This window comes from Rhipicephalus sanguineus, chromosome 6, assembly GCF_013339695.2.
Source record: "Rhipicephalus sanguineus isolate Rsan-2018 chromosome 6, BIME_Rsan_1.4, whole genome shotgun sequence".
NCBI lineage: Eukaryota > Metazoa > Arthropoda > Arachnida > Ixodida > Ixodidae > Rhipicephalus > Rhipicephalus sanguineus.
The window spans coordinates 19,325,358-19,350,524 of NC_051181.1; the positions used below are offsets into that span (position 1 = coordinate 19,325,358).

Below are 25,167 nucleotides of genomic sequence, written 5' to 3' on the forward strand. Positions count from 1 at the left end.
GGTAAAAAACATTTATTTCTCAAAAAATATAGTCGGGCTCTTTGATTTTCGCACTTTTGGCAGCCAGAGGTCAGCCAGCTAGTTCCGGTTCTGACAAGAAACAACATCGTGGTCACGTGTGTTGAAACTCCAACACAAGTTGAAGATGCCCAAAGATTGCAATATCGAACGATGGGACAGCCAGCGTAAACATAAAGAAACGCTAACACCATGAAAGCAAACAAAACCTCGCGCCGCATGAGCGTCGGTTCTTTCTGCATTGCTGCTTGGAAATATGGGGCTAGGTTTGCCGAAGAGCTGAATTGACATTTTCAAGCATACACATTTCAGATAAAATCACGTACATTCGCAAGATTATGCGCGACTCGCCCCGTCCGTGAACAAAACTGCCGTGCTGCAAACGACTTAACAAGTTGAACTCTGCGCAGTGAATGTAACAATCTCGGTAAAACGCGGTGAAAGCTGCTTGCGGCTTTCGCGTACTACGTCACACACACGCGCTGGTCAATTTGCCTTGTCATAACTTGAAACATTTGACACATGCGGTGGTAAGTTCGCCACCACTCGTAAACGCCGCATCTCGCACGGCGGGACAAGTTTTAGAAGATAACGCGAAGCATAATGGCGACCGAAGGTGAAGTCCCCAAAGCCCGCATGGCAATCCGTCAAGTCCTTACGTAGATGGCAGCGAGCGCGCATTGTCTCTTTTTGGCATCTGATAGCCAAAAACCTTCCAGAAATCTTCCAGAACAAATTTGTCTTGGCAGGTTCTGGTGACCTGCGGGTAGGTAGAACCTGCGGGTAGGTAGAATGCAATGTTTAACCAGCTTTGGGTGTGCCGAGCTGAAAGGGAGAAGGGGTTTTTTACCACGAGGTGGTACATCCAACAGATGTGATCACTGTTGATGAGAAACGAAACATCAAGGAAACAAACTCATAATAATACAAATATCTGGGGTTTAACGTCCCAAAACCACGATATGATTATGAGAGACGCCGTAGTGGAGGGCTCCAGAAATTTCGACCACCTGGGGTTCTTTAACGTGCACCTAAATCTAAGTACACAGGCCTCAAACATTTTCGCCTCCATTGAAAATGCAGCCACCGCAGCCGGGATTCAATCCCGCGACCTTCGGGTCAGCAGTCGAGCGCCATAACCACTAGACCACCGTGGCGGGGCAAGGAAACAAACTCAAGGAAACCCCTTCTCCCTTTCAGCTCGGCACACTCAAAGCTGGTTAAACGTGACACTGTAAACCTTAGCTTGACCAAGGCGCTCGAACTGACATAAAGTCATAAACTCTCCTAAACTCTCAGAAGCGTTAGGACAACAGGTGAAGCACCTGGTAGCTGCAGGCTATCCTGACTATGTAATCGTTGCTGTCGCAGAGAGCATGTGCAAAAAATTTCGAGCATGTGATAAGGAAAATCATGAACCTGAAAAGGGCAAAAAAGAAAAAGTGACTGTCATTCCATATATACACAGAACATCTCATAACTTGAAAAAAATCGTGCAAAAAGTGAACATTAACGTGGTGTTTTCTGCTCCTGCAAAATTAAACAGTATTTGCCGCTTGACGAGGCCATACAATTCAATGAACCGGGAAAAAAAGTCGTCAGAAGAAGCACAGAACTAGGTATATCGATTGTATTGAAAATGTTGTTTATCAGATTCCTCTCACATGTGGTAGATATTATATAGGTCAGACGGGTCGTTGTGCTAACGACAGAATGAGAGAGCATGACAACAATGTAAAACATGCACAAGGTGGTTGGTTAGCCATCCACTATAGGTCATGCACGTGCTCACCTATTTTTGAGAAATGTAATGCAGTCAGTAAACACAGTGATCGCCTAACACGTGAAGTTGTTAAAGCGTATAAGATTGCGCAGTTGGGTGAAAACTCGCATTATTGCCCAAGGAAATGGAGTATCTACAGAGGCATTTGCCGTAATCTTTCTCGGTTGTGCTGTTCGCGGCCTATCTGCGCTATGTCCAGTGACGCAGTATTATGCGACTGGTCATCATGTGTATTTATAGGCGATGTATTTGTTTTTTCACAATACATTTGTTGAGTGTTCAGCGCTGTGTGCGTTCCCTTCCTGTGTGTCCTGTGGTTTTTGCTCTAATCGTGTACAGTACGGTAAACTGTTAAAGGGAACACTCGAACGAGCAACTTTCATTTTGTTGGCCCCCTAACGGCTAGTGGATGTGGAAAGATTGTTCGTGCATGTTACTAGTCTATCATAAGTAGAGAGTGGAAATTCAGGCAAAATGCCTATTTTTTCCTGGAGTCCGATTCGAGCCTATTTAACACATAAGCACGAACTAGGGGAAGGGAAACATTTTAATCAAACATCTATTGTGCCTATAAGTGCCTATTTCGAGGTTCGTGCCATGTCAGCTTTTCAGCGCCTAAAAATGCCTTTTCGCGTTCATCAAGTACACGTTTTGCTTAAATGAGCTGTTCATATGGAGGAAAACAAGAAGTACTTAGTGTGGCGATATTAACTACAACACGTGCATTGCATTGCGCTAGTTTTTTTTTTTTTCGTTCACGTTTTTAGCTCATTTTTAGGCACGATTATAGCGCGACGTAGGGTAGACGTGCGGATGCGCTGCGTGACGTCGGCGAAAACAGACCATAGTTCGACGCACTGCCACAGCCAACGTATAACTGGAATGCGCCAATAAACTACTATAAACGCGCCTTTACGTGAGCGGGGCTAGAGTGTACGCCAGCGAGGCAAAGCGAGGCTAGCCTAACGCTAGTAGTGCAGCACTGTGGTTGCATGAGTGAGGCTAGAGTGTACTCTAGTGAGCCACAGCTAAGCTAGGCTAGCGCTGCAGCCTACAGCTTACAAGTCAGTTTCGTTGGCATTTATGTTCTCCAATAACGGCAGCTGTCGGAAGTCTGCCGAGCAATGCCAAAGAAAAACCCGCCGAAAAGTGTCCTTGTCAGGAAATGGACCAGTGGATTGCAGTGCTATTTCCTCGATGGAGAAAAGGTATTTTGCCATCCATCTGGAAAGCAGGTGAGAAGACATTGGAAAGGTCAACAATATTTTGCATTTGACGTCCACTCTCAAACACGCGTAGGCATAAAGTTCCCAACAATGCTTACGCAACTGCCAATTTGAATAACCCCTGAACCTGCGCAAATAACATGCATTTTGTGGCCATTTCCCGGGGACTCAGATTCATTGTTTTGTTATTTTTATATCCGCATCTGTGAACTCGCATGCAACAGAAATGTGCGGCGCATTCTCAGCTGGATACAGGCATAAGCATTTTGATTTGAAAATGCACGCTTGGGCTCGTGCTATCTAACTTCGTCATTTGCTCAGCATTCGTCAACAGCTGCAAGGGAAAAAAGTATAAGCGCAAGTGCACTAAAGAAGTTTCACGTATCCAATGCAAGCTGGATGCAAAAGAAAAAACAACACCTTCTTTGGTACGCTCGAAACAACTAGAAAAAACGAGCGGCGATACCATCACCTACTTTGTGAGCTCTTCCTTGAGGGTGCGTAACTCTCCACATCCCACGATGACCGAGCACTGCTGCTCTACACAGATGCAGCAGCTTATATGCACAAGGCTGCTGCACTTGTCAAGGTATTTTATCTAGAATTATTGTATGCTGCTTGGCTTGCCCATGGGATTCATCGGTTCTGAAGAGCTGAGACAGTCGTTCAGTTCTGTTAACGAACTAATAGCTGCAGGCAAGGCAGTGTTCCTTAAGGCTCCTTTGCGCGTTCGTGCCTTTGAAGAGCAGTTGCCAGATGTGCCTCTTCCACCAGAGCCCATTGTTACCCGCTGGGGAACTTGGCTGAAGGCAGTAAACTACTACAACAAACACTTCGCGGGTGTGAAGGCTGTTATTACAGCTTTGCAGCGGACGAGAGCATCACCGTGAGAAGAGCCCAGACTGTTCTACGCCACAATACACTTGAATCTGACTTGGCATATTTGTGTCCCCATTTTACTTTCCTTGCCGAAAGCATACAGAAATATGAAAGTTCGGGCACCACTCTGACTCGGAGTGTAGAGCTAATTTTGGATGCGCAGGAAAGGTTCGCCGCTGTCTTCAATGAATCTGTCGCTGACAGCATCACCTCGAAGCTTAAATCTGTCTTGTAGAAGAATCCCTGATTTTATATGCTAAACCAAGTGTCTAAAGTTCTGAGCGGTGCAGATTCAAAGATTCCGGATGCAATGAGAGCATCGAAAGTGCCAGACTACAAGTACGCTCCACTAACTTCAGTGGACCTCAAGCGTTCTTTTTCTGCATACAAACAAATACTGACTGAAAGAAGGCACAACTTCAAGCCTCAAAACCTTGAGACGGTGTTGGTTTGCCCCTGCTTTCATAGCCTTTCTCACAGTGTCCAATCACCCCAGCTTTCACCTAAATCTGTTCAAATAGTTATTCTTCTTACAATTCTTTTCATGAAAAAAAAAAATAAATAAAATTAACTTTGCCAAAGCACAGAATTTTCCTTCTGTGTTTGTTAGAATTCGAAGATCTGTCCTGAAACATGCTGCTGAAGTAATTATGAATTGTGCCTATATATGCCTAAATGACAGTTTTTAGGGCCTATTATAGGCACCTAAAACTTTGCTTTTTCTTGCCTGAACTTCCGGTCTCCAATCATAAGGGTTCCGAACTATCAATCACCAGTAGCGTTATGCAACTCTAAGCCACTTCGCTTTTGTAGGAGAGCGAAATCCGGACATACCCGAAACGCAAGTGTTCCCTACCCGTCTGTACAACCAACAAGCCCAGCTCCACACTTTTGGAATTTTACAAGTTTTCGGATTGTTGCTCTAAATAAAAATACTGGTGTAGAGAAACCTAAAACAAGTATTGTGGTGGCTGGGAATGCATTGAATATATCTTAATTACCGCTACCTTAGAAAGACACTTTCAGTTTCGATATTGAGGGGGCGGCTTCTCAGTGACGTTTCATATACTCGCGGACAACTTTTCTTGGCAATGAGGGGAAGGCTACAGAGCCGAACTACGCGTGTGCTACCGCTGCAGAATATAGTCCCACAATCACGTCCGTGTTTTTTGCGTGAGATAAAAAACAACCACATTACTTTATTTTTTACGGGACGCTCTTTGAAAAGAGGGTCAGCACGTACCAGGAAGATATTTATATTTGTTTTACTTTATGCAGTTTCATTCCGTGTTTTTGGGTGCGTGAAAACGTCGCACCTTTTACGCGCACCTGTCATGGTCTATAGATGGCTAACCACAACACAGAGCACCGAGGATTCATCGGAGCACGAGGATCGGAGCACGAACGTCTGTTGTACCATCGGGTAGCTGCAGTTGCCGGTCACCGCCGCGTTAGGTACTTGCATTGACTGTACCGCTCGTCGTCTGGTGCACGACCCACGGAGCGAGAAGGGTCTCGCTGATGCGCGCAGGTCGCCCTCCTCGTCACGCCTCCCAGGTCACAGTACGTTGCTGCGAAGGCTGGGGTACATTTCCAGGAGCTGCGCGGGCGGACCTCAGGCAAACGCCTTGCCACGACCACCACTAGTCCGCGCCTCTGCCCGTTCCAAGCGCGCTCTGCTTTCTCTCCTCCTCCTCGACGGCCACGTCGCCTCTTGTACCCGTACTTCTCCCTCTTCTTCTTTGCATTCTTTTTTCAATTCTCTTTCAATGTATAGTCTTCTTCTTTCTTTATCCTATATGTCTTTTCTCTCATTTCTTTTTCTTCTCCTTCTTTCTTCTCCTTCTTCTCCAGCTTTTCCGACGACTCGCCGAAGGAGCTTGCGACGAATTTCACTAACAAATGGCTGTCTAAGTCTGTGACGGACGCTCGAATAATCAAATGGCCGTCACACGAGATACGGAATGTTCACAAACCAAAACTAAGTTCGAAAAGCGCACCAAACCGGACTACTTTGCGGAGCAGTACATGTGCAGTAGCTCCGCCCCCGTAGCCTTTCCTGCATTGCCCAGCAAAGTTGTCCACGAGTATAGCAGTGTGACGTCATGGGGATACAGAAACTCGCGACGTACTCGCGGCAAATCTGTCATCTGCTTGTGGTGCACCTAAACGATGAGTGAATTATCGTCCAGTGACCCTGACAGTGCTTTCTGCGATTTAGGCTGCATGCAGGACGCAGAGCTCGCAAACACGGGAGAACTGTGTTGACTCGTCGGGATAATGTCCATTGCAGTGCGGCTGGCTTGGAGATGTTCAGCGACGAAAACTTCAAAGTCAAACCAAAATATTTCATACGTGTTCTCCGACTCCGGTGTGTGGAGAGCGTTAGCCCTGCATACCAAGGAAATGAAAAATCTCCCTTTTGCGATGTCTCAAAATCGTGTCAGTACTCCTTTAAAAGTTTTTGGCTGCAGAACGTATCATATGACAGCAGTTTGCCGCGGTGCTGAATGTTGCTGCCAAAGAATCATATTTTCTGGGAAAGTATTAATTGGAATGTATTAACACAAAGCTCTGTTCGCTTATTTTTAGGTGTCGTGATTGCGAGCACAGGAGCTGGGAAATCGTATTAAGTGGGATTGTATCAACGAGGTTCTACTCTCACAAGTTGTGCCCGAATGACTAGGAACCTTCCAGATTACTTCAGAACCTTCCGATAAGATTACACACACAACGTGAACCTCAGAGTTTATTCTGGAACTTATGCAGCCACCAGCGATAATGCTGGAATCTTCCATGGCACATGTATAAATGCTCACGTGCTTTACCGCTTGGCAGATTACTCGATGGCCGACACCTGTTCTCACCGCTATCAGTTTACAGTGTGAATTGCTTGTACTTTGGCCTTTCACTGTCCGGGCATAAATTCGCTCGAATAAAGAGTTTTGTCTTTGAACACACTGAGTGCCGCCTTCAACGTCACAGCCATGAGACAATATGTGAGAGCACATCGCACATATCAAGACATGTCCCAACAACACCTGCTGCAAGTGTTCAAAACAATTCTGCTAAATTTAACCACTATGCTGCTTTGGCTGTGCACAGTACACTGGACCAGAAGGTACTGTAGTCAATCAAAGTGGGAACCAACTAAGTGATATGCCACAGCAGCAAGCTGAAATGTGGAAATGAAAGATTCCAACTGAATTTTTTTGTCATTTCCTGCTGGGAATGATTCCATTTCCAGCTGCAAACATTTTTTATTCCCAGCTGGATCATGAAACTGGAAATTCTCCTCCCAGCTGAAAATTCTCCCACTGCCAGCTGGAAAAATTTCCAGCTATTTTAAACATGGAAACTGCTACTTCTGTGCTAAGAAAGGCAATAGCTTTTTCCAGGAGCATTACAGTGTTCGCATTTTGCTTTGACTTGCCCGTCTTTGCATGGATGAAATAAAAATGTGCTGACAGGCTCACCTGTACTGCATTCTTGGAGACGTTGACAGCTTGTAGGGTGAGCACAGAGAAGACGCATGTCTTGCCAGTGCCAGACTTTGCCTGCACGACCATGTCTGTAGAGACAGAGCAAATGCAGCTTATCACGAGACTATGACAAACAGCAACAAAACAGCAACATGGTTGAACTGCAACAAAGCTTGTGTTTACTGTAGCGAGCATGACTGTTGTCCCACTGGCTACAGTGGTCGTATGACTTGCAACCAACTTTAACAAAACATGATGCTGTGAGCGATTTCACTTATTTAACCCTTTGAGGGTTTTCGCCGTACATGTACGGCATAGCCTGTATGTTTAAAACGCGCGCCTTTTTCAACAATTTCTTTATTTATTTATTTATTTATTTATTTATTTATTGATACCTCAAGGGTCCCGGGGACATTACATGAGAGGTGGGCATCAAAAGTAAGAACAAAAGATAGAAAAAAAGGGAAAAATACAATAATTAAAAAAAAAACAATCGGAAAATGCAATATACAAAAGACGGCAATGATGACAATTTGAAAGGAAGAAAAAAAAATCTATTTACAAAGGTAAGTCCAAAAACAGCAGTTCCGTATATTAGACTAAGAGTTCGGTAGCAGATCGGAAGCACGCTGCGTCACGGACGAGTGCGACATCTCCCGGAAGGCCATTCCAGTCTCGGGCAGTTCGGACGAAGAATGACTGATGGAACGTAGTGGTGCGGGTTCGGGCTGGAATTACTGCGTTCATGTGGCCTGTTCGAGATGTACGATGAGTCTGTTGAATGAACTGGCTGTCACGAGGTATGGTATGAAAGAATCTGTGATAGAGGCATAGGCGTGAGATGCGACGTCGAGAGGCAAGAGGTACTAGCTCCAGTTTAGACGTTAGAGACGAAACGCTTGTGTGATAGGAGTACTCAGAAAGAATAAATCTAGCAGAACGGTTTTGAACAGATTCGAGGGCTTTAGTGAGGTTAGATTGATGGGGGTCAAAGATAGCACAGGCATATTCAAGTTTCGGTCGCACGAGGGTTTTGTAGGCAAGTAATCTTACGTGTGACTGTGCCATGAAAAGATTACGGCGAAGATAACCAAGCATTTTGTTAGCTGAGTTGATAATGTGGGTTACATGATCCGCCCAAGACAAATCATGAGACAGGTGAAGACCTAGGTACTTGAAGGAATGCACATTAGCTATAATGCAGTTGTTAATCTTGTACACGGAGGGTGCGTAGTTAGGTCGACGATGGAATGAAATGTTCACGGTCTTACTGGTGTTCAGTGACATGAGCCATGTAGCACACCAGTCTTGAATACGAAAGAGGTCTTCCTGAAGAGAACAGACGTCGGAGAGGTTATTGATAGGGCGATACACGACGCAATCGTCTGCAAAAAGACGTATTACAGAGGTTACAGCAGATGGCAGATCATTGATGTAGATTAGGAAGAGTAGCGGTCCAAGAACAGTGCCTTGGGGTACGCCAGATAGAACGGGCAAAGTGGATGATGTGAAGGTGTTAGCATACACGAACTGCTTCCGGTTGGATAAGAAACACTCGATCCAGTTGCGAACAAGCGGATGAATGTTTAGGCGCGATAATTTTAACAAAAGACGAGAATGAGGAACCTTATCGAACGCTTTTTCGAAATCTAAGAATAGAGCGTCGGTTGGAATATTACAGTCTAAGTTTAAATGAATGTCATGTTTTGCTTGGCATGTGCTGCCACACTTCGGGAATACGTGGAATTTTTTTCATGCCCTGATGCCTCTCCTTTGTTGTTTTTTTGCTTCGCAAAGCAGTGCGCCTTTTTCGATCAGAATCAGAATCAATTTTATTGTAATAAGTACAAATATTACATAGTGATAATATACAGAAGGAGGTCCCAAAGTCAAAGACTGCAATGGAACTTTCTTTTCAAAATAAATAAGAAACACAGGTTACAGCATAACAAAACATATGCATTGTAAAAGGTGTAAATAGAAATAATCGGCATTGATGGAGAACAAAACTAAATTGTACTAGAAAAAAATAAGAACACACAAAGTAACAAGAACGAGGTTATCAAATCAGAATACACAATAAGTAAGATTATGAGCATACTTATACACCTGAGACTCTGAGAATATAATCTTTTAATTGTTTTTTAAATTGATGAATTTTGAGTGTTTTTATTTCGATGGGTATGGTGTTCCAAACAGCGATGGATGAAAAAAAGGACGCTCTGCTTGCCATAATTAGTATGTATTTCGGGTAAAAACAAATTGCATGCAAACCTTGTAGTGTTATTATTTGTTAGATAAGATCGGGGTAAAACGCCATCGTGTCGTCTGAGGTTGATTTCTTGGAACAAGAATTTTGTAAGGTTATATTTAATGAGTTTCGAAACTGAAAAAATATGGTTAGATTGTAAAAGATAGGTGGCTCTGTGGCTAAATGTGCTAAATGTTATTATTCTAATAGCTTTATTTTCTAGCACTTGTAATGAACGTAGATGAGTCATGTATTTCTCCAACACGTAATGCAGTAGTTAAAATGTGAATGGACAAATGAAAAATACGACAGTAAAATGTCACGCTTAAATATATATTGCAAATTTAGAACTCAGATCCCATAGGCAATCTTTTGTTTTACTTTGGCTATGTGATTAATAAACTTTATATGGTTGTCTAGTTCTACGCCTAGATAATTACAAGAAGAGCTTGCTGGGATAGGAGTAGCTCCGAGAAAAATATAAGGAATGGAGGGAAGTGTCCGGTGGCTAGAGGTGAGAAAAACAAATTTTGTTTTCGATGCGTTTATGTGAAATTGGTACCATTCTAGCAAATTGCGCATGTCTTTGTACATGTTGGATGTGAGAGTTGCGAGACATTTGTCTGAGTTGGTGACAGTGGTATCGTCTGCATAAAGTAGGCATTTAGAAAAGGAGAGACAGTTCGGCAATCATTCACATATAATAAGAACAAAAGAGGACCTTATATGGAACCTTGGGGCACTCCAATATTAGTGAATATGGTTTTGGAATTAACACCTGAAATAGTTATTACCTGCATTCTGTCTTTTAAGTAGTTCTGCAGCATAAGTAGGGCTGGTCCGGTAATTCCTAATAATTCAAGCTTATGGAACAATATTTTATGATTTATTTTCTCAAAAGCCTTAGTAAAGTCTACAAATACAGAAGCAGTGTAATGACCCTCATCAATTGCAAGTCTTAATTCAACTGTTAGTGCAATAAGAGCAAGTTCTGCAAATACCCTGGGCGAAAGCCGTATTGTATTGGCGAGAGAATATTAAATTTCGTAATTGGTCAAGCGCTTTTCAATTACTTTGTTGAAGAATGGTAATACACATATGGGGCGGTAATTGGAAATCAAAGAGTGGTCACCCTGCTTACAAACTGGTGTGATCCTGCCTTGTTTGAGTTCATTAGGAAAACAGCCAGATTTGAACATGAGGTTTATTATGTGTGCAAGACTATCAGTTATGAAGGGAGCACCTTATTTTACGGCGGACGGGTGTAATTTATCAGTGCCAGCGCCGGTTATCTTCGTGTTGTTTATAGCGTTTAGAGCTTCTTGAGAGGTGGTTGGAAATAAAAAGAAAGAATGGGGGAGGCGGTGTGATAAGGGATTCTCGTGCACTGTCGTCTGTTGTTCCTCACTGAAGAAGAAGTCGGCGAACGCATTAGCTATTTCTTTAACGGTTTTAAGCATTATTCCCTGATGAACAATTTCGGATATCATTTCGAGATTATGTGTCCTATTCAGAAAAGAGTTCACAATTTCCCATTTCTTTTTGATGTTTTTACCACATTCCACAATTTTCTTTTCATACCATATTCTCTTTGCTTGTTTCAAGCTTACAGAAAGATTATTTGAGAACTTTTTGAACCGGGAAGCCAGATTCTTGTTAAATGGTTGTCGTTTGGTTTTTCTGTAAAGGTTATCTTTTCTGCGTATAAGGGCTAGTAGTTTATCCGTTAACCATGGACTACAAGGCGATGCGAATTTCTTTTTGCATTTGACTTGGTGTGAATGACGAACGAAACAGGATTTAAGCACAGAGATAAAAGGCGAGCATGCCTTTTCAGAATCATTCATACACAAAATGGAACCCAGTCAAGATTTGACATGGCTTCAACAAATGATTGTTTATCTAGTGTAGATTTCATGTACTACGTAATTTTTTCGGTGATCTGGGTATAGTGAAAGTTCAGAAATATGGGATAGTGATCAGTAATGTCAGTCATTAGAACGCCTGCATCAGACGGAAATGCCAAATTTGATCATTTCTCTTGCTTGGACTGTGCTGCCACGCTTCGGGAATACGTGGAATTTTTTTCATGCGCCGATCGCTCTCCATTGTTTTTTTTTCTCTCTTTTGCTTTCCGAAGCGGCACGGCAGCTTTCACTTGCGCACCAGAACACGAGCACGCGGTGTGGCTGGTTTTGGTTTCGTCCTTCGAGATGGCTATCGCTTCTCGTGCCCGCAAAGCTGATGGCTGACTGGTTTCTAATCTCTCAAAGGGTGGCCGCTTGTGACTTGTTTATTGCTCCCCGGGGTGCGATTACATCTGTTTCCATGCAGCGCTAAATTACACAAATGATGCCATCGTGGTTGCGTTTTCTGTTTTGGGGAGCACAAACACTACCTCAATGACAGACTAAAAGAACATAGATGCACGTGTCAACAGCTGGTCGTGTCAAATAATATCACTGTGCACTGCAACGATTGCTGTTGCCACCCGCTCTAATGAAAAAGCTACCAGGGAAATCATGGAAATCACGGAAGTTCCGTACATAGGGGAAGAGGTTTACAGGAAGCACTTTCGGCCTTGCTCATGGAACCAGAGACTGAGCTGGCAAAAAAATGCCACGTAAATCAAGCAATTGGCAAGGGGGTCGTGAAACAGTAGCTGAAAATTTTGAACGACATGTGTGTTCGGAATCCTGGCTGTCCATTCAATAATATACCTTGACTTCTTTTATGGCCCGGGTTGATTTAGTAGCTATAAAAGCACACTTTTGATTTTTCAGAGCGCATTCCCCACAACTACAGCTAATGTCATTTTAGTCAGCCAACCAAAAATTTCTGTCATCAACAAAACATGGCTAGGTAGCGATGCCTGTTGAACCATAGCTGAGTAGGGTTTGGAGCATCATACTGCTTCAACTGCGATGCTGTACTGATGTCCCGCACGCAAACCAATTCCACAATGGCCAACCTTGCTGAGCTTCAGCGGCGTATGTTAGAACCATGGTGGAAGCATATTCGCTGTGATAAGGACGCATCCACTACTTGCGTGCGTTTCAGCCATCCTCCAAGGGGTGGCGCGCTGTATGTTCAAGTGGTGGTGCGCGTTTCACGGTGGAAGCATGCATTTTCCGGGGGCTCTGGAACGACAGTGGCAGATAAGTGTTTCGGCTTGTTTTGAGCTTGCCTTTTGTTTAGGTTTAGTGAAATTAGCAGTTAAGTCGACAAGGAAGGTTCACCATGTCTGTTGTTGTAGCTTTTTTCCTCGTCTTGCTGGCTTCTTTCAGCCCACGCACGTGTAACTTAGTGGGGTTACACATGTGTTTGAGATAGCCTTTCCTTCGGTTTAGGGTATCAGATAAGCCAATAGCGGAAGGTAAGTGCGCTTGTTTCTTCGCACTGTTTTTTGGGGTCAGTAGCTTTATTTATTTGTGTCTGTAGTGTCGACCAAGTCTATTAGGAGGTGGTGTGTGAGTGTGTGTAAACTATTTATGGACAGTGTGGTATTTTGAAGTGTAGAGTATTGACTGAGTTTTGTGGTACTTTTTGTTTAGGGAAGTGCTGTGTCTTGCGATGACATCTTTTAACATGCGTACACCTGTCTAGTCACATTAAAGAAAGATAGTAGTGTTCAATGTGGGTTTGAAAATAGAAATTTGTGCGGAGGAGAATGCAGAAGAATCTGACGTCATGTGCAGACAATGTGAGGTCAGTCAAGACGAAAATGGAGAAAATGACAGCTGCCCAGAGTGAGCTCACGATGAGAATCGCATAGAGCTAGAGAATGTTTTGGCAACAGAGCGAGACAAAATGAAGGCTATGCGAGCAGGGCTTAAAGCAACTAAAGAGCTACTTAAAGTCGTCAAGGTGAACAAAGCGGGCAGGCAACCCACGGTATGGGAGAGTCGAAAAGGGAATCGGACGAGGCAAAGGCAGGTGCAATGACGGCCTAGCTTGCAGGAATTAGTTCTGAGGGAGGGGACAACAAAGCACCAGCTGTGACTCAGGATGGTAACCAGGTCAGTAGTCAGGCACAGGTCACTTCAGCAGGAAAGCTTGAGCACTTATTATTGCCAGAAGTGAAAAGGAAACATGGCTAGGGGCAGCTTACTTGTGGACGAGAAACAACTGAAGAGAAAAGAATCAGGGGATAGTGAATTGCACAAGCACGGATATCATTTCGTAATGGGGCCGGGGACATGAATGCCCACATACATGACCTCGACGAATTATACAGACCAATGGGAAGTTACTGCTAGACCTCTGCGAGCGACATAAGACAGTTAACAAGGGGCTTAGATGTGATGGGCAGATTACGTGGGAAGTCGTAAACAGGCAATCGAACATTGCTCTCATGACAGAAGGAAATTACAACAAACTGAGAGAAATGAGAATATATGAGGTTAACAGCTTGGGTAGTGATTATAGGCCTAGTGCGCTGCAGCTTTGAACCGAACGGGCAGCGCCACCAGACGGCCGCGGCAGAAAACTTAGGATTGTCGTTTGTTGCTCCCGTGCCCACAGTCACAGTAGAAACGCATGGCTCCTCGCCGAAAGGACGTAAAAACGTAGCAGAATTCCAGTAATTTTCCGTACTTCTGCGTGCATGGCTGGCACAACAGCTGTACGAACACCGTTCGGAAGCAACTAGCTTTAAAATTCTGCGGGTTACCTCAGAAGTCGGACGAAAATGAAAGACAACTCTAGCGCAGCTGTGAGGGGCTGCGTAAGCAACGCCTCGAATTCTGTCCATAAGTGTCCCCACTCTCGTGCGTGTTTTTCCGCCTTTTATTATTTATTTTAAATGTATACACAAGCTTACAAGGTCACAAATAAATAGGAAGATAGCAGGCTGACAACGGCCACCTAGAGGGGCAATGTGCCTGTCTGCGTCTTCTGCTCTCACGGGTGATTTCTTGCCGGGCGAACAGGGCTAGCCGGTGCGGAATCAGACACAAATTTGCCGCGTCCTCTTCGTTGGGAACGAAAACAGTTCGGTATAGCTCAGCACACGTAGAGCACTGAAAAATCAAAAGCTGACCTCCACTCGTACGTTGTAGTCCACGGTTTTCGACTGCATTTTGCATTTCCCAATAATGTCGGAAGATTCCATCGCGCACATCAATTTTTCTTTCAGACCACACACTGACCACTCGCGTGCAACTTCGTACCAAGTGACCAAGAACTCCTTTTGACAATCCTACAGAAACCGCAGAACAACACACGATCGTCGCTTCTTGTCCTCACGTTCACACGCGGGCTGGCGGCCATGGCTGGCGATGCGCTTTCCTAGCAGACGACAACCAGTGACAAACTGATGGGCACTTGCAGTCTCACTGTCTGTAAAATGTGTATGCGCGCTCGCCTGTATGTGTGCATGCGTTGTGAGCGTGTTTGTGTGTGTGTGGGAGGGGGGTGGGGGGTGGTCTACTGTTCCCCGCGTGGTGTCCAAGGGACGGAAAAGAACTTGTTTCCGGCGCAAGCAACTGTGTTTTGCCGGCTTTTTCTTTTTTTTTTTGTTGGTAGGGCTCGCAGTTTGGTTTTCAGCGAACAGAAGGACTGAGAGAGGTGTCTCTTTCTCGAATGGCTTGAGGCCAAAAGGGGACGAAGTTTTGTTGAATGCTTACAACAAGAGTCGCTGCATGCTGGTTTTTCGGCTGTAGTTTGAGAGGTTTTTCAGACAGGAAGAAAAACATAAATAAACATAAGTTAGCACAGCGTATTTACACACGCAGACAGAAAAAAAAAAAAGAACTACGGTGGCAGTTCTTGGAGAACAGCGGCCGCCACAACCGTAGCCGCCGCCTTGAAACATGCAGACGGGCCTGTAGGCGACAATCCTAACAGTGCGCTGCTAGCCCAATAGAGGGCGAGAGCAGTAGCGCCATCATACCAGCTCACGAGGTCTATAGGCCTAGTGCGCTGCAGTTTTGAGTGAACAAGTGGCGCCACCCACGGCGCAGTGCGCTACTAAGCAGTCGCGGCTGAGGGCAGATGCGTACAGGCGGAACCATAGCAGCTCGAAAGGACGAAGCTAATTTGTGGTCAAACGGGAGTGTAACTATGCTACTGCTGCGTGCATGGCTGTCGCAATAGCTACAGAAACACTGTCTGTAAGCTGCCAAAAATAAAATTATATGGATTTATATGGAAGGCTCACGAGAACGAGCGATGACAGCGTCGGATGAGGGCGGTGTGGCGCGCGAGATAAACGGACGTTCTTCATTTTTTAAATGATTTCCTTGCTATTACTACGCATATTTGCTCGTCGTGGTTATAAACGCTGCCTTTTTTTAGCCCCGATGGAGGTCTTCGGCAGCTTGTGAAGCACCGAAACCGCATAGGCAGTGCCCACTTCTTGGGCAATGATGACAGAAGCTCGAAAGTCCTGCACTCTGCCTGTATGTAATAATTGAGCTGGAGAAATGGCTGCAGAATCTAGAAAAAAGTTGATTGCCACTTGATAACATACAAATGGGGTCGCATTCCGGGTTGTCGCAAATTGTTAGGGTACTTGAAGAACGTCTTTCCACTCTTGTCATAACACGTGAAATGTCAGACGGACTCCGATTCAGTAAAAACTGTAAATGCACGCGTATTCAACAAAGCATTTCATAAGAAACACAGGTGTGCATTCTACTTAGAGGCACTTCCGCTGCTATCTTGGATTTTGGTCTGGGATTGAGCAAGAGGGCCCCCTCCACATCTTTTTTATTATCTTTCACTGTGTGGTGGGGGGAAGGGGGGGGGGGGTGCTTGCTCAGCATTTTACGGTAGTAGAAATCAAGAAAGTCTAGAGAAAGCGCGAGCCATCAACATGACGACACGTGAAGCCCTTTCTTGTGCAGAGATCGTTCAACACACTGGAATGTTTTGATGGTGGGACCTATTAGTGGCATGGGCTTGGCGTTGTTTGCTTGCAGAGACCTTTTTAACAGAGAGAACGATCACCACCTTTCTTAGCTTCTGCATGGCAGTACAAAAGTTGACGTCGCGGTACTGCATTTTTGGGGGGTCACGCATGTTAACAACAGCCCAAAGGGGCTTATGGCGGCGGCCAGGGGGCATTCATTGATTTCGGGGACCCCCAGACGCTCGCGTATGCACGCTCCGGCACTTGTAAAGCTGGAGGTACAAACGAATGCGTCCCCGATACTGAAATTATTTACATTTTGTAGTGTTTTTTTTTTTATTCTTGCCTAGTCGATAGCAATGTAGCCCAAAAATAGCCACATAGCCAAAGAGAAAAATTCGACGCCTACTCGAACAAAAAGTAGCCCAATTTGGCTATTAATAGCCCAATCTGGTAACCCTGAGCTCGAAAGGGGCCGTCCCGCAGAGGTCACGTGGTCGCGGGCGGCCAATAGGAAAGAACTGCCGGTAACCGGTCAACCGATATAATTGACCGGCAGCCGGCAATATAGACACTACCTTTAATTTAAATAACTTTCTACGTATTCGGTTCCGCGGAATCCACACAATCACGCGCGCTGCTCGTTCCGAAATGCCATTGCTCTGCTCCTACAGAGCGGCGTTCGCAGCATGACACGACGGGATCACGCGCGCGGCCGCTACTCGCGGCGCTGACTGTCCTAGCGCCGCAGCGCCACCATACCAGCCGTCGAGGCCTCACATTACCAATAGAATATAAAATTGGAAACGAGAGCATAGAATCAAAGTTTGGCAGCTAGTATTTAAATGACAAACAATAACAATATAGCCGAAAGAGTCGAGGAAGAACCAGGCAAGGGATGGGGCCTGTTGCATGTACTGACGAAAGAAATAAGGAAACAGCAGCATATGGTAAGCTGGAAAGAGGAAAAGCTGGTGAAACAAAAACAAATTCGGGAAGCGATCGAGAAGCATCGCGGGAGCAGGCATGCTGCATATCCACATGAGTGTCACCATGTAGCGTGATTGTGACCCTTTGTCCGTTTTTTGCAATGGTCATACCCTATGCTGCTCTTGTGCTGTATATATATTTTCGTATGTTTCTTCGATAAAGAACAGTTGGCGCCATTCCCGTGTCTGTCCTTTTGCACTACGATTTTTCTTCGGAAGTCATGAAGCAACTAGCGCAAGGCCGAGTTTCGCTCACCAAAACCGCAGAGGCCCAGAGGAATGGCACGCAGCTGTATTGGCGACGGCCTGACGAATCCCGACTTGCGGAGACCACTGAGTAGCTGCTTAGAGAGAAGGAACTCCTCGAAAGTGGCATTTTCGTCCTCCGACTGAAGCACGTCCTGGGAGCGCCACTGCGTCTCCAGCTTGTGCGCTATCCGGCGAGTCATGGTCGTAGAAAGGCTGCCGCTCACAATCTGCTCGCAAACGCCCGCTCTATTGTTGACGTGCCGCAAAAAGACGCGAACCACGAAGCGGCAGTCTCAGTGTCCCCCTCATGACAACGTGCGCTCATTCAAACATGCGCCAAGGCGCCACAACACGACGCATGTGCGTTTCAGACAAAGGATTGACTCGAATTGGTTTTGCATGGCTAGTTTTTAGTTGTTAGCCTCAACAACAGCCAAAAGCACGCGTTCGAGACGACTTTAGCCTTAGCTTAAGCCAGTCCCGGTTGTGTTGAGCGGTGTTGAGTAGTAGCTGCGGCGCGCTGCAGTGGCAGGTCGTGGTCATCGTTTGTCAGGACTACAGTGTACTAGTCAGGACCAACTTTGTTGCGTTGTGTTCTCTTCATTGTGTGAGCCACTTTTTGGAGATGTTCAAGCGAAAGCTGACCGCGCTGGGATTCAACAACACGGACAATTTTAATATTCAAAGCAAGTTCATCCTCACGTTGTCGCTCGTTACATCGTTTCAGTTCGAATACAAAAATGGGCTAGGTGGCATGGATTCATACTTAGGACTCTGCAGCGCTCACAAAGAAGACGAAAGAAGTGTACACGGCAAGCGCTGTCTCAACTGATTTTTTATTCACAAAGCACACACAAAAAAGAAGATATCTAGGAAAGTTGTCGGACCATGTGGCAGGTGCTCGAAACGATAACGAACTTTTTCCGGCTGTTGCCCCGTCACTGAACTAGCGTACAACGATTTCAAATTGCCGCACGTGCTGACCGATTACTCGTATTCCCCATCCCAAAGCCTAATCGATGGCTGGCTCACACAACTTTCGTTTCATCTTGCAACGTAGAAGGTCAGGACAATTTCTCGGGCGTGCTGCTTTTTTGCCTTAAGAAGCAATGAAAAATGATCAGCTATGTGGGAAGGCCTCGCTTCTGTAATGAACGTTTATGTTCGCCTAATCGAACATAATCGGCGCATGCCGTCTACACTCCTTTCGTCCTTTGTCTTTTTGTGAGCGCTACACAGTACTATGTATGACGTTTCAGTTCTTCAAGCTTGCGCATCGCACGTGGGAGCTGTAATTGCGACTAGGCGCTTACGTATCACTCACAATTCTCACAAGGGCTTAGCCCACTTCTAGTTCGCTGTGTTCATTAGACATCGCTGCTGTGCATGGTGTGAATTTGTAAATATGAAACGTTGCTAATGTGAAAGCTCGTAGGCATGGTGGTCTTCTAGTGGGCGAGCATCCATTTCACAAGAACGCCGTGTCGCTTGTGCATGCGGTACCACTTGTGCGAGAGAGTGAATGAGCGGTATTCAGTGTCTCTGGGGGGCCAGTAACCTATGCTGTTTTGCCAGCCTCACTACTGCCAGGGTCGACAGCGACGTTAGTATTCTCTAAAAGCAACTGAGCCCCCAAGTCTGGCAACGAACTTGTGCAACACCAAGCCGAACCTTGCTTTCAAAGCCTTATTCAGAGACCTGTACTTAAAGTGTCGCGCTAACTACCGTGTTATCGCCAAGCCTGCATGGTATTCCAGCCAGAAGTAGTTGCATAAGGCAGTCGTCCACGCGTAACTGGAACATTAATTGTGATAGTAATACCTGGGGTTTTACGTGCCAAAAGCACAATATTGCTACGAGACGACTATGAGGCACACCATGGTGGAGGGCTTCGGAAATTTCGATCATCTGGTGTTCTTTGACATGCACAGTACATGGGGCTCATTAATTATGTTTGCGCATGGTAAGCAGAGTCATGTGCTTATTCGCTCGTCTCACTTAGCTTACAGGGGCTTGTAGTAAACTGTTAGCCATAATTATTAGGGAAGTTAAACAGCACGAAGATGAAAGACACAAGTACAACAAGACCAGTGCTGATCCTGTTGTGTTGTACTTGTGTCTTTCGTCCTTCACGCTGTTTAACTTTGCAAATGTTGCACCAACTTGCCCAGACAAAAGCTCTCCTCAACCATAGTTATTAATAAACGAATATGTAATCTGTTGGAACAAGAAATTCAGAAGCCCACAGGGAAAGTTGGGGCTTGGTGTGTGCATGCCTGTCTTTTCTTTCTATCACACTGTGCAATGTTCCTTTTGCTTAGCAGCACAACACTTGAGTTGCTGCAGGCAAGAACGACGGCCATGCATTCATATCCAGGCAACAGTGAAATGTGGCAGCATGAAAGAACAAGTGACCTCGATATCAGGAACGGCTGGTCGCCGACAAGCCCACACATCAATTATTGGAAAACGGCGCATGTGACCTGTGTACACTTGCCGGAGCCACCACTGACATCTGTCACTCATAACAAGCTCCACTTAAATAGCTAGTGATGAGCGCAAAGGGAAGGAAAACATGAGGATGGCAGATAAGTATTCCACAATATTGAGGCCCACATTTTTGCAAGAACTGTGCGTAGGGTTTGGTTTGTGCTGTAATGGAATAGGAATTTATTGTGCAGTATGTAAAGAAAAGAGATTTGCAGTGACATATACAGAATGGCACAGTTTTCCAGAGATAGAAGAGATTGCTGAGAAAAGAAACATTGACATATTCATCTGCTTGTTTTTGCCTGTGTTGTGCCGCTTGCTTCACAAACTACAGCTTGTGTGTAGATAGGTGAGAAAGTCAGTCCGCCAAGACCTCTTCACCGGGGGATGACTTCAGTTGGTCATGAGTGCAAATCAGCGCAACCGACAGGAGGGGACAGGAGAGAGGACACAGAGCACTGAACTTACAACAGTTTATTTCATTGGAATGCCTTCGCTTTTATACAGTTACACACTGTTACAACAGCCATGCGCAGAACACAATGATGTTACAACAATTCATCACGTGGACAAACCTAAATGCATGTTTTCTTTATCAGTGAGAGCGACAGAGGGGGTACTTACACAATCATCCTTTGAATAAAAAATCTTGCCTGCCTCGACAATTTCGCCTGTGATGTGATCTCTTCATTTGGCGACAATGCTACAATCTGAATACCTTGGTCTACATCCGCACGTGCTACAGTGAGCGGACAGCCACCCTTGCTTTGACTGATCAACATTGTACAGATGTTCTTTCAACCTTTCATTTAAACAACGATTTGTCTGACCAACGTAATATTTTCTACATGACAAGGGCAGCTGATAAACTACGTTACAAAGACAATCTGTAAATTTATTTCCGTGGTTTGTAGTACACCCATGATTGGGTCTGGACGCTGAGACAAGCATTTTGCACAAACTGCTCAATTTCTGTGGGGCCGAAAAAAAACACTTTCACATTCACTCGCTGCGCTACTTTTTTCAGATTGTGTGCTATCTTGTGCATGTATGGAATTACAGCGAAATTCTGTCTCTCTGACAGAGGAGCATACAGGACGGACGCACTTGCTGTTTTAGATCTGATGCGGAATAGTTTTGAACCTTTTGAGCTAACCCATGAATTGTCTGAAAATTGCGAAATTAGGTTCCTTGATGTCAAGTTATTCTTGAATGATGGTCGTTCTTGCTGGAAACCGCGTCGGAATAAGCCGATTCTGCCGTTTCATTCTGCGCACTCTAAACTACTTAAGCGAGGCATTATAAAATCCTGCTTTACAAATGCTTTGCAGAGGTCTTGTGAACACAAGATGTTAGAAAGTTTCAGGAGCAATCTGTAAGGCTGACCTCGGCCGGTTGCCCTGACCATGTGCAAGTTTCTGTCGCCAAAAGGTTGTTGCGTGATCTTCACTCAAGTGGCAACACTAACGTAGGCCAACCTGCTAGAGAGAGACAGAATTTCACTGTAATTTTATACATGCATAAGATAGCACAAAATCTGAAGAAAGTAGCGCAGCGAGTGAAAGTGTTTTTTTTTTTTGCCCCAGAAAAATCGAGCAGTTTGTGCATAATGTCTGTCCCAGCATCCAGACCCAATCGTGGGTGTACTACAAACCATGCAAATAAATTTAGAGATTGTCTTTGTAACATAGTTTATCAGCTGCCCTTGTCATGTGGGAAATATTACGTTGGTCAGACGAATCGTTATTTAAATGAAAGGTTGAAAGAACATCTGTACTACGTTGATCAGTCAAAGCAAGGGTGGCTGTCCGCTCACTGTAGCACGTGCGGATGTAGACCAAGGTATTCAGATTGTAGCATTGTCGCCAAACGCAGAGATCATATCACACGTGAAATTGTCGAGGCAGGCAAGATTTTTTCTTCAAAGGATGATTGTGTAAGTACCCCCTCTGTCGCTCTCACTGATAAAAAAAAAAGATGCATTTAGGTTTGTCCACGTGATTAATTGTTGTAACATCATTGTGTTCTGCGCATGGCTGTTGTAACTGTAAAAGCGAGGTCATTCCAAAGAAATAAACTGTTGGAACTGTGTCTTCTCTTCTGTCCCCTCCTGTCAGTTACGCTGATTTGCGCTCATTATCATGTTGTACGAACACGCCCAATCCTACAGTCTTCAGTTGGTCATGTCTGCTGTGAGAGTAGTGTGCTGGTGATGATAAAGGAAAAACTAGTGTTGGACACATGGCAATGCCGGGATATGGTGACTGTATTGACATCATTTTCACAGAACCAACACACTTTGAAAGCACACCTGACCAGGAGCGGCCCGTCTGTCACAGCAGTTAATTTCTTAACTAAAGTAGGTCATGAAGAGCTGTTTCTACTTTAATATTATGGAAAAACAGATTTTATTTAGTTGTAAAGATTTGTATGCACAAGTACATAGAACGTATGAATTGTTGGCTGACTGCTAAGGTTAGAGGGCAAGGTATTCACATGCTCTGGGACAGTTTGTTGTCAGTCTTTTTTTTTTTTTTTTCAATGCCTGATTATGCACTATAGATGAGCAGACTTCCTTGAAAGATATAATACGACTGGCTCAAAACATCCTGCAGAGGTTTTATTTGCAAACGGTTTATATCTGCATTCACATCCAAACTACAGGCGATGCCAGAAACTACCAGGATGATACATTCTGTCCGTTAGAGTGTGCAAAAACAGCATGTTTCCTCCTAGGCAATGTGGCTAGGAACTCCGTGACATGCTCTAATGCATCACTATCAATGTCTTCATTAGGCCAAGGCGAGTTCCGCAGCCTGGTAGCCTGGCTTGAGGACCAGAAGATCCGCCACTACAAGCTTGAGGAACGGGCAGCCTTGCGAGCCCTCGATGCCCCTGGATGGACGCAGGCGTTTGAAACGGTACATTTAATGAAAACCAGTTAGGAGAATGTGTCTGTTCATCCGGTTTTGTAAATTGGTCAACGTTTTTCCTCACGTGCAACGGCTCTTCCACAAAACCATTTTTCCCATCCCCTTTTAAGTACACTCAAACCTCGATATAACAAACAAGGATATAACGAATTATCGGTTATAACGAAGTAAATCAAGAATAGTCTTGTCGCAGCTACAGTGTTACAAATAAACGTTTATAACGAATTTTCGGATATAACTAAGTTATTTTCGTGGCAGATGTGACTTTGTTATAATGAGGTTTGAGTGTAGCTTTAAATGTTCAGGGCACTGGTGCTGCATCCAACAATTCTATCCCGTTGCCATAAAGCAGCGGAACACTGCCAGACCAGCTGAGTGATAAAGATGATTCACAAAGTGTGCGAAAGCTCCCACCATCAGATGTGTTTACTCACCATACTGACCTTTATAAAAACCTTTTTTTTTTTTGCATGCTTGATACGTTGTCCAGTGTACTACACTCAAACCTCATTATAACAAAGTCGCATCTGCCACGAAAATACCTTCGTTATATCCAAAAATTCGTTATAAACATTTATTTGTAACACTGTAGCTATGACAAGACTATTCTTAATTTACTTCGTTATAACCGATAATTCGTTATATCTGAATTCGTTATAATGAGGTTTGAGTGTACTTCAAAAGTACTTGTTGGGTTTAGAATAACAGAGAGCTGAGCTAGTTGGTAAGTATTCATTCTAAAAAGACGGGGCGTGCAAACACGGACACAAGAAGGAAGTCGGGACACCGCAAACGCCGTCGTGTCCTGACTTCTTTCTTGTGTCCGTGTTTGCACGCCCTGTCTTTTTAGATTGTTGTTGGGCTAGTTGGTAGGTCATTTCCAGAAATAATTAAGAGTGCAAAATGCACGCACATTCACACACGCACACACACCACATGTTTGGTGCGTGTATGTGGGGGGGTGCGTGTCTTTTGTGCTCTAATTATTTTTGGAAAGTACTACTTCAGTTTGACAACTGTGCTTATTGACAAAATATTCCACGGGTAATGCTGGTAATACAAACTTAAAGTAATGTATAATCATACACTAATTTTGTCCTTTGACACAGTGTCAATATATCTTCGAAACAAAAGACACCTTCTGTGCCAATTCATCTGAGCAACTCCTACGTCCAGGATGGCAAAGCTAGATGAGAGAGTCCTTGAATGCTTTACAAATCCAGTTAAACCCTTTGAGTGTTTACGCCGTACATGTACGGCATTGCCTGTATGTTCAAGACGCGCGCCTTTTTCGATCATTTCTCTTGCTTGGAATGTGCTGCCACGCTTCGGGAATATGTGGAATTTTTTTCATGCACCGATATCCCTCAGTTGCTTTTTTTTTCTCTTTTTTTTCTCGGCTTTCACTTGCGCATCAGAACACGAGGTGCGGCTGGTTTTGGTTTCGTCCTTCGGGTGGTTATCGCTTCTCGCGCCCGCAATGCTGATGGCTGTCTGGTTTCTAATCTCTCAAAGGGTGACCACTTGTGACTCTCGTTTATTGCTCCCCGGGGCGCGATTACATCTGTTTCTGTACGGCGCTAAATTACACAAACGACGCCGCCATGGTTGTGTTTCTTGTTTTGGGGACTCTAAAGAACTAACTCCATCTCGTTGGCGATAAGACAAAGGATTATTATAACTTTTTCACTCGTTTTGCTTTCAGTACGGGTGCACAACCATACAGTTTTCTTCCGCGCACTCACTCTACCCTCGTTCATGGCGAGTGACCAACAGAAATTCTGGCATTACCTTTCTAAAGATCAACACACAGTTTCACAGATTAATTTGCATGATCACACCATCACTGAGCCGACATCTATAGTAAACAAATTGAATGTGTTTTTTCAATCAGTATTCACGAGAACCGCCTCATTCTCTCCATATCCATCACGAGACCTCAAGGTGCCGATGCAGGAAATTACGATAAGTGAGGATGGTATTTTATGCCTTCTGCGTGAATTAGACATCAAAA

At 44.6% G+C, this 25,167-nt stretch overlaps 2 protein-coding genes across 5 annotated transcripts in view; one reads left to right on the plus strand and one right to left on the minus strand.

Annotated features, from left to right (window-relative positions):
• Nucleotides 1–17,993, minus strand: part of LOC119395643 (probable ATP-dependent RNA helicase DDX20) — a 219,111-nt gene extending 201,118 nt beyond the window's left edge. For all 3 annotated transcript variants that reach the window (XR_007416477.1, XM_037662626.2, XM_049416716.1), the window contains exons 1-2: nt 17,738–17,993; nt 7,383–7,477 (exon numbers count right to left, since the gene is read on the minus strand). Coding sequence is in view for 2 of the 3 variants with exons in the window: in XM_037662626.2 (XP_037518554.1) it covers nt 7,383–7,477; nt 17,738–17,930 (288 nt within the window). In the remaining variant the exon portion in view is untranslated. The remainder of the gene's footprint in view (nt 1–7,382; nt 7,478–17,737) is intronic.
• Nucleotides 17,994–18,225: 232 nt separating this feature from the next.
• LOC119397123 (RNA transcription, translation and transport factor protein-like) overlaps nt 18,226–25,167 on the plus strand; it is a 48,074-nt gene continuing 41,132 nt past the window's right edge. Inside the window, exons 1-2 of one of the 2 annotated variants that reach the window (XM_037664563.2) lie at nt 18,226–18,416; nt 23,017–23,141. In XM_037664563.2, coding sequence (XP_037520491.2) covers nt 18,356–18,416; nt 23,017–23,141 — 186 coding nt within the window. In that variant the 5' untranslated portion in view covers nt 18,226–18,355. The remainder of the gene's footprint in view (nt 18,417–23,016; nt 23,142–25,167) is intronic. The other variant, XM_049416717.1, reaches the window with a different exon arrangement.